General features: G+C 36.6%; 3 protein-coding genes across 4 annotated transcripts; 2 read left to right on the top strand and 1 right to left on the bottom strand.

Moving 5' to 3' along the window:
• LOC106336756 (U4/U6 small nuclear ribonucleoprotein PRP4-like protein) lies at positions 1 to 2,500 on the top strand. 2 transcript variants are annotated; one of them, XM_013775686.1, is made up of 6 exons: positions 1 to 60; positions 182 to 262; positions 661 to 1,321; positions 1,410 to 1,866; positions 1,951 to 2,148; positions 2,243 to 2,500. In XM_013775686.1, the coding sequence occupies exons 3-6, from the start codon at positions 696 to 698 to the stop codon at positions 2,432 to 2,434; spliced, it is 1,473 nt and encodes a 490-aa protein (XP_013631140.1). In that variant the 5' UTR covers positions 1 to 60; positions 182 to 262; positions 661 to 695; the 3' UTR covers positions 2,435 to 2,500. The 2 variants fall into 2 exon arrangements, with proteins under 2 accessions (XP_013631140.1, XP_013631139.1); XM_013775685.1 differs by lacking the exon at positions 1 to 60 and adding an exon at positions 72 to 93.
• A 5-nt stretch (positions 2,501 to 2,505) lies between these two features.
• On the bottom strand, positions 2,506 to 5,594 carry LOC106336757 (UDP-N-acetylglucosamine--dolichyl-phosphate N-acetylglucosaminephosphotransferase). Its single transcript, XM_013775687.1, has 11 exons — positions 5,143 to 5,594; positions 4,973 to 5,060; positions 4,176 to 4,267; positions 3,978 to 4,096; positions 3,784 to 3,899; positions 3,577 to 3,704; positions 3,404 to 3,490; positions 3,193 to 3,253; positions 3,061 to 3,101; positions 2,871 to 2,991; positions 2,506 to 2,780 (listed from the first exon to the last, which is right to left on the bottom strand). The coding sequence occupies exons 1-11, from the start codon at positions 5,496 to 5,498 to the stop codon at positions 2,721 to 2,723; spliced, it is 1,269 nt and encodes a 422-aa protein (XP_013631141.1). The 5' UTR covers positions 5,499 to 5,594; the 3' UTR covers positions 2,506 to 2,720.
• A 1,989-nt stretch (positions 5,595 to 7,583) lies between these two features.
• Positions 7,584 to 9,144, top strand: LOC106336793. The gene is made up of 3 exons (XM_013775733.1): positions 7,584 to 7,814; positions 7,916 to 8,023; positions 8,703 to 9,144. The coding sequence occupies exons 1-3, from the start codon at positions 7,692 to 7,694 to the stop codon at positions 9,003 to 9,005; spliced, it is 534 nt and encodes a 177-aa protein (XP_013631187.1). The 5' UTR covers positions 7,584 to 7,691; the 3' UTR covers positions 9,006 to 9,144.
• The last annotated feature ends 5 nt before the right edge of the window (positions 9,145 to 9,149 follow it).

The following is a 9,149-nucleotide window of genomic DNA, read 5'->3' as shown; positions in this document are numbered from 1 at the left end:
TTGTAAAGTTCGGCTTCTTCGCTTCTCTTCCGTTTTGCTACTCTCTCCGGCGAGAAGAAGGTAAGAAGAAGAAAGCTTCTTCCGATTCCAAAAGTCTCCCTCTTTTCGCTTCTCTCTGTTTCTCAGCAATTCAGAGTTCTAATCGCTCGTTTGTTGATTAGGTTATCGTTTTCTTCCTCAGGAAACACAAAGCTCAGATCATCTGCGAAGCCTCTTTTCGTGTTTAGGTCTCGAAGATAGTAACGTAATTCGAAGATTCCTGGTAAAAAAATCTATCCTTTATAGATATAAGTTGGTGACAGTGAAGCTTGATGCCTATGCCTGTTAACTGTTCGTTTAAATTCCCAAGAGAATATTTAGTGGACGTATTGTACAATGCACTTCCTTGAGAAACTGAATATGGAACTTTCCTTTTTTTTGTTGGCTTTGGTTTTCCTTTTCCTTTTGGTGATATCCTTTTTTTTTTTTCATGTTTATCTTAATTTAGTTATAATTCCTTTTCTTACAAGAAATAGGGTTTTTATTAGTTAGCTATATAAACAAACGATCCCTTGACTCTTATGAGGAGGGTACGTTTTATATCTTAATTATTAATCTAAGGAGCTTTGGTGATCTCAATCCCTAACGCTGATAAATTCTTCACCTTTACTATAACTGCAGGCGTCTCTGCTATACTACCAGTGGCTCCAATACCGATGGTTCGACACCCTCCACTTGCACGCCCACCTGCTTTCAGGCCACCACAAAACGGTGGAGCCAAAGCAGATGATGAGCGTTACGTGATATCTGAAGAGAGCAGGCAAGTCAGAGAAAGACAAGAAAGGGCAATGCAGGAGTTGCTGAGAAAGCGCCGCGCTGCTGCTATGGCAGTGCCGACGAACGACAAATCCGTTAGAGGCCGGCTTAGACGGCTTGGGGATGCCATTACTCTATTTGGGGAACGGGAGATGGAGAGGAGAGCTAGGCTGGCTCAGCTTATGGCCAGGATCGATATCGGCGGGCAGTTGGATAGACTGCTTCGAGCTTACGAAGAGGAAGTGGAAGATGAAGAAGAAGAAGTTCAGTACCTTTTTTTCACTGAGGGGCCAAAGGAGCTTAGAGAGGCTAGAATAGACATTGCTAAATATTCTATCAAGAGAGCTGCTGTGAGGGTTCAGCGTGCGAAGAGGAGGAGGGATGATCCTGATGAAGATGTGGATGCAGAGACTAAGTGGGCTTTGAAGCAGGCTAAAGGCATGGTCCTTGATTGCAGTAGCTTTGGAGATGATCGTCCTCTTACTGGCTGCTCCTTCTCAAGAGATGGAACAATACTTGCCACGTGGTAATGTCTCATTCTCACTCTCAAGCATATACTTTTTATATAGTTTCACAATTGTTTAGTAAATTTTTGTTTGTTTTTCTTTGGCTAGTTCTCTAAGTGGAGTTACTACGTTATGGGAGATGCCTCAAGTGACAAACACGATCGCTATCTTGAAAGATCACAAAGAGCGTGTAACTGACGTAGTCTTCTCCCCTGTGGACGATTGCCTAGCAACCGCTTCTGCTGACAGAACTGCAAAGCTGTGGAAAACCGATGGAACGCTCCTACAAACTTTTGAAGGTCATTGGGACCGTCTTGCACGCGTTGCCTTCCACCCATCTGGGAAGTACCTCGGGACGACGAGCTTTGACAAAACATGGAGACTGTGGGATGTAAACACAGGAGCAGAGCTGCTTTTGCAAGAAGGTCACAGTCGCAGCGTCTACGGAATTGCGTTTCAGCAGGAGGGGGCATTAGCAGCATCCTCTGGGCTTGATTCGCTTGCACGGGTTTGGGATCTACGCACTGGTAGGAGTATTCTGGCCTTCCAAGGACACATCAAACCGGTAAGAACCAAGTTTTGTTCCTTTTGATCATTTATTATTTATTAAACTTTTTGTTAATCTCCTCTGTTATTTATGCTTTTACAGGTTCTTTCAGTGAACTTCTCTCCGAATGGGTATCACTTAGCATCTGGTGGTGAGGATAGTCAATGCCGTATATGGGATTTAAGAATGAGAAAGTCATTGTACATTATACCAGCTCATGCTAACCTCGTGTCTCAAGTGAAGTATGAACCACAAGAAGGCTACTTCCTGGCCACTGCCTCATACGATATGAAAGTCAATGTAAGTCCTTCTCTACTCCTTTGCCTAAGTTTTCCTTAAAAATCAGTCTTTTTGTTTCATTTGCTTATAGTTTGATTCTGTTTTCTATAACCAGATATGGTCAGGGAGAGATTTCTCGCTTGTTAAAAGCTTAGCAGGACACGAGTCAAAAGTCGCCTCTCTAGATATCACTGCAGACAGCTCGTGTATCGCAACTGTATCACATGACCGTACTATCAAGCTCTGGACAAGCAGTAGCAACGAAGAAGAAGACCAAGGCGGAGAAACAATGGACATAGATCTCTAACTTCTTTATTCATCATATTTCGCAAGAAGGATTTAGAGATTAATTTTTTACAGAGAATCTTTGAAAGGGTATTGATTTGTAATCTTGTTGAGGATTATCCAAACTCAGGATTATGATACATTGTCTGAACTTTGATTCTCTGAGATACTATTACTTGACACATGTTAACAAAACAAGTTACATTGCAATATTAGATTGTACAAGGAACATAAGTTATGTTCTGTATGTGTGATTTGTCTCAGGAACAGAGAGACAGGATCTTCCGAAGACTCTTCGGGATGCAAGTTTACTTGTACCAGCCAGCTAGAAAGTGTCGAAGTAAGAAACAGAAGGCACACGCTAGAGCCTGTAGTAGAAACAAACAGAGTATCACAAAACCAGTAGCAATTATTTTCATTCTATAAAAATGGTGATGCACATGTATCTTGAGAGCTACCTGGAAAGCGAGAAGATGGATGCACAGAGACTTTTCTGATCTAGGGCCAAACAACCTCAAGTAAACGTTGACTAGCGTCCCGTCCTTTGTTCCGGTCAGTAATCCGGTTGCAGGATCAAACCTGTATGTTCCAAAAAAGACAAGTTGAGTTTATGTGTCTGTTCTTTAATCAATCCACAAAGATGGTTACCTTGGGAGACGATGGCGTGGACATTTCACAATGCCAGCAAGCTGAAGAGTTATATGTAGTATGTTAGATGGTTAAACACATGAGTTCACAAGATTATAAGTATGCTGGAGAAGTGTGTACTTAGATATGAACCTGAGGAAGCGACAACAGAAAGTTCAGAACTTGAGGAAGAAAGAATATAAGGAGGGTTTCACTGCATTCAGAAGAGTAAGATGGCATAGTAATTAGTTGCAGGATCATACACTAACTAGATACATGATGCAAATGATGAATCTGAGCATAAATAATAAGAATCTAAAAGGAAAATATTTTCTATGAAAAGGCCATAGATTTGGAAATATACCTGAAGTGACCCAAAATGCCAACAACTGCCATAGTCATTCCGGCAAACACTGTGTAAGTGTCTCCAACAAAAACTGAAGAAGGATACCTAACAACATAAGATACCAATAACTGGTCAGACAAAAAGCAATACTCCAACAAAAAGAAAAAATAAGTTTAAAAAAGTTTCTTTACCAATTGAAAGCAAGCAATGCCAAGGAAGTTGCCATCAGCGGTTGAGTAAGGTATATGGAAAAGGCATGAGCTTGGTGATACTCAGGATCAGTAGATGATCCGATTTGCATAACGTTGTGTATCAAGATCTACAAGTAACAGGGACGCATCACATCTCAAACCCAAAAAGGAAACAGAAAGAGAGAAACTCAGAGACAAAAGACTCACCGCAGCGGCAGTAACAACAGTTTGACCAATCTCAAGGCCATTCAAACCAGCGTGAATGTTTATAGAGTTTGTACAAAAGACGGCAAGTAACCTCATATATAACTTATATATCCTTCCTGCAACATTGAAACATCTATTGAGCTAATCATGAATCATTATACCTTAACATGGTAACATGCAACAAGAATCAGTACCTAGATCAAGCACTTCCAAGCCAACATAAGCAACTAGAGGTTTCGGTATAACAATTGTTGTATGTCCAGCATAAGCCATCAACAGTGGAAGAGTAGCAAAAGACGGCAACACAAGTTTCCTGTTGTTTAAAATTAACAAAGAGTCAAGTAAATATCATCAAAACCAAATACAGAAAGAGAAAAAAAAATTGAACTTACACTCTCCAAGGAACATCAAGAACATCATCTACAAACCCAAGCAAAATCATGAAGCAGATAGATGCTAGTGCTGCATTATACTCCACAAGCCACTACACAGAATCACCAACCACATTCAAGAACATTGATAAGACCATGATTCTAAAAATCATTCTAGGCGGCAACACGGTCCTACCCGAAACAATTTTTTAAAAATCCAATTTATACAACTTAACTTGGTTATATTCTAAATCGGTTAAATTAGTTTAAATCTGTTAAATTAAACAATAATGTTATACAACTCCACAAATTTGTCAAATTTCTTTTATCCAAATAATTTTATAAGTAAACCTAAAAACAAAAATATCTTATAAAATGAATAGACCCAAATAATCTGTCTAGTCATTAGTCCTCTAAGCGCCTAGTTACTCCGAAAGAGGACCTCTCTATCAGCTACAAACAATCGAAAGACAGTTCTTCCTTCCAAATGGATTCACACCAGGCAGCAACACGGTCCTACAAACAATTTTTTTTTTAAATCCGATTTATACGACTTAACTTGGTTATAAGTGTTCTAAATCAGTTTAAATCGATCTAAATTAGTTTAAATCTGATAAATTAAACAAAAATATTATATAAATCCACAAAGTTGTCAAATTTCTTTTGTTTTGTATATCGAATTTGATGATTCATCCGAATAATTTTATAATTAAACATAGAAACTAACACATCTTATATAAACTCGTTAGTCCTCTGAGCGCCTAGTTATCGCCTAACCATTGGATAAGGCAAAGCAGGACAAGGTCAAGCACACTTACATTCGAATCTTCAGTGAAATTGAAGTACTGAAATATAATCGCCACGACCAAGAACACAACACCAACGACAATACCCAACGACTCAGGCCTGTAATAAATAAAAAAAAGACTCACACTTTAATCTCCAGAATACATATTGAAAGGAAGAAACTTTCGATCAAAAGACTCACACTTTAACCTCTCCCTGAGGCGTGCCTCTCTTGTTGATATCGAAACCGAACATGTTACGCCTCAGAACGTATCTAGCAGCTACGGGGATCATCTTGAGCGTGACGAAGAAACCCACCAAGCTAAGCGCGGCGTTGATGAGGACAGAGCGTTTCAGCTCGGCGTCGACGGTGTAGTGGAAACAGAGGAGGTAGAGGTGGAGTGAGCAGAGGAGAGTTGAGATCACGAAGATTGATCCCAGTTTGGGAGGGGACAGATGGAATGCGTTGTTGTCGGGAGTGTTCCGGGTCGACTTCGGCTCCGATGGGTCGGGTTTGGTGGAGATGGAGGTTGGAGAAGGTCGCTTACGAGCTGCCATGGCGGATCTGTTCGGTTGAATTCGTTTACTTTCCCCGCGTCTGCTTCTAAGCACGTTTCGCTGAAAGATTTGGTGCTCTTCAGGCGTCACGGAACCAATAGGAATCTGCCGTTTGGTGTAGTACGACACCGTGTCATCCACGTATGATTTTAGGATTTAAAATTCACTAACTAACTAAAAACAACCCCTCTCTCCTACTTTCTCTTCCTAATTTCCCTTTCTTTTTTTTTTTGCTATCTAGCAAATAAACCTTTTGATTTAACCTTAGGATTTTTAACGTTAAAACCCCTCAACTAAGTTTGTTTTGGGTAAAACCCCTCAAACTAAGTATTTAACGAAAAAACCCTCAAACTAACATGTTGTAATTGTATTGATGTTACTCAGATACTATGATATGGATGTTTAGTGTCGCTTTATAAACATAGTTAGAAAGCACTTTTTGTAGCCAAGTTAACTAATGGTGATAATCACTAAGCTATGTTTTCTTTTGGATTTTTAACGTTAATACCCCTCGACTAAGTTTGTTTTGGGTAAAAACTTTCAAACTAAGTATTTAATGAAAAAACCCTCGAACTAACGTTATTTAATAAATTAAACCCTAGCAGGTCATAATTACCATTTCTACCGGTAAATTTTTAATTCAGGGGTTTCTACATTAAGTAAACATAGTTGAGGGGTTTTACCATTAAATATATTTAAAAAAATAAAAAAAATTTATAATATTATTTAAAAATTAGTAACTTTTTTTGACAACATAAGCGAGAACTAAGTAACTGGACCGCGCGATTCAGAAAGCCAAACCGAAAATATTGAAACGACATATAACATAGCTGAAGGAGAACTCCTCACACCACTTGCAAGCTTGTCCGCCATAGTATTTTGTGCTCTTGGAATATGTCTGATCTGGAAGTTAGGGAAGAAAGTCTTACTGCGTCTAAATTCTTTATATAATTTTTGTTATATTTTCTCGTTTTTTACATTTTTAATTTATATATATATATAATGTTGATTTTAAAACACATCAAACTCATATATTTACAAAAAAAAATTAAAAATGCTAATTTTGAAAATTTAAGTTACTAATTTTTAGATAATATTATAAAATTGATTTTCTTAATGGTAAAGCCCCTCAACTATGTTTAATTAATGTAGAAAACCTTCAACTAAAGATTTACCGGTAGTATTAGTAATTATGACTTGTTAGGGTTTACTTCATTAAATAAAGCTAGTTTGGGGGGTTTTACATTATATACTTAGTTTGGGGGTTTTTACCCAAAACAAACATAGTCGAGGGGTTTTAACGTTAAAAATCCTTAACCGTAAGGGAAACATCAATACAAGTTTTTTGATGATATTACATTGTGATGAAGACAGTGAATTTTAGGCTTTGAGTTTAAAAATATAGAAAAACAGAATGGTAAAAATAATGAATTTAAGAGAAAATTTGCTTAGGAAAAAAATAATGTTTTTTGCTTTGGATTAAGGATTTGATATAAATTACAGTAGAGTTACAGAGCCTAAGGCCCAGTGGCCAAGTAACCCAACACACTAATAAGAACCTGATTTGAAACACAACAATAGAAACAAAACCAGAAAAATTATAATCCAAAATGAACTTTGCTTTGAAATGATACTGATATTTACAAGGCTACCAAAATTAGGAAGATGATATAATTTTAGGAAATGATTTCAGAAAATAATAGTTTACAATATTACTGATATACTCCTTCCGTTTCATTTTAGTTGTCATTTTAGGTTTATGCACACAGATTAAAAAAATATTTAATTTTATATATTTCCAAAAAAAAATCATTATTACCTATACATCTAACCATATTTTAACTAATAGAAAAATAAAATAAAAAATATTGTTGATAAATTTTGTATTGAAAACATAAAATGAAACTTAATGAAACAAAATTTGAACTCTAAAACGACAACTAATATGAAACGGACGGAGTACGACCTAATTTTACTAAATTCTTTTCATCAATGTGTGTTTTTTGATTATATAGTGGTTGAGGAAAACTATGCATAAAGACAGAAAAAGACAGTAAAATAAACAGAATAAACTTGTCTCAATTATTTAAGTGAACGTGATCCTCGTGTCGGTCTCTCTAGAATAACCACTTGGTCCAAACCACTGAGATCTAACCTTTTTGTTCATCTCCAAACCTTTTCAACTCCCTAAAGATGCTCAGGTTAGCTTTGTTTCTATTTGCATTATGCTTTCTCACAACGTCATCCTTTGCGAGATCCTTCGTCACCACAAAACCTAGGCCGGTTGATTCGTTTCTTCCTAAACCAAAGCTAGAGGTAATAACAAATCTCAAACCATTTGTAAGATTCTTGATCCAGGAGCTAATAAAATAACCTAGCTAGTCGTCGATTGATTCGTTTTTCTTTGTTCATATCAGAATGCGGGCGTGTGTTCTTACACGGTGATCATTAAGACAAGCTGTTCCTCGGTGTCTTACACCAGAGATAAGATCAGTATTGCCTTTGGTGATGTGTACGGCAACGAGGTAAACTGTTTTTTTCTTTTTGTTTCATTGTTACTTAACCTTCAAACAAAGTTTCTGGAATCTTAAGATGCAAACAACGTGACTTAGGTTCAACCAATCAAATTTTATTAGTAATCAAGATAAACAGCTAATTTGAGAAAATTAGATCTGAAAATCAATTTTCTTTGTCAACAGTTATTTGTTCTGCTATGACGTCATAATCGTTTGTCAACAGTTATTTGTTTATGTTTTCATACCATACAACGACGATATAAAAGTATAGTTGTATATAAGTCCCTCTGTTTTATTGGAAAAAAAAAACTTTCAAAATAAGGGAAGTTTTCACTTTTTATGTAAAAATTTATTCAGTTTGATGAACAATATATAATGCATTATTTCATATTAGTTTTATTTAATGATATTTTTATGTAACCAAAATAAATTGTACAATTCAGTTACAAAAAAAATAAATAAATAAATAAATTGTACAAAAATTATATTTTCTCCAGTGACGTCAAGAACGTGGAATTAAGCGTAGGGTTTTGTTTATTTTTTTTAGCTTTTTAATGTTTTCAAACCATACAGCAATGAAATAAAAGTATAGTATACTCACTCTTAAGTATTAACTTTTTGTTATAACTTGCATTTTGATATTTACGATCTACCTTTTTGTTTTGTTGTTTAACCCTTCTTACTTTAGGTGTACGTGAAGAGACTAGATGATCCACACTCAAGGGCATTTGAAAGGTGTTCTTCCGACACATACAAGATAACAGGACCGTGTATGCGCGACGTATGTTATCTCTATCTACTCAGACAAGGATACGACGGCTGGAAACCAGAGAACGTCAAGATCTATGGCTCATACATCAGATCAGTCACTTTCTACTATAACCTCTTCTTGCCTAACTCCGTTTGGTACGGCTTCAACGTCTGCAACGGCATTGCCAATGCTAATGACAAGTCTTCTCAACCCATCATTGCTTCCACTGCATCTATGTAATATGGTTGATTATCTGTGGAATTACTATTTTTTTTATAGCGGAAACTGGAGAGAAGCAATGTGTTTTGAGTGTATTTGTGAGAAAACATGCATGTTAAATAGCGTTTTAAGTCAATAAATGCCCATGTGGTTACATTGAGGACT

The sequence above is a fragment of the Brassica oleracea genome, chromosome C4 (genome assembly GCF_000695525.1).
Source record: "Brassica oleracea var. oleracea cultivar TO1000 chromosome C4, BOL, whole genome shotgun sequence".
Classification (NCBI taxonomy): domain Eukaryota; kingdom Viridiplantae; phylum Streptophyta; class Magnoliopsida; order Brassicales; family Brassicaceae; genus Brassica; species Brassica oleracea.
Note: the sequence above shows the minus strand (reverse complement) of the source record. Positions and strands in the feature narration are given on the sequence as shown.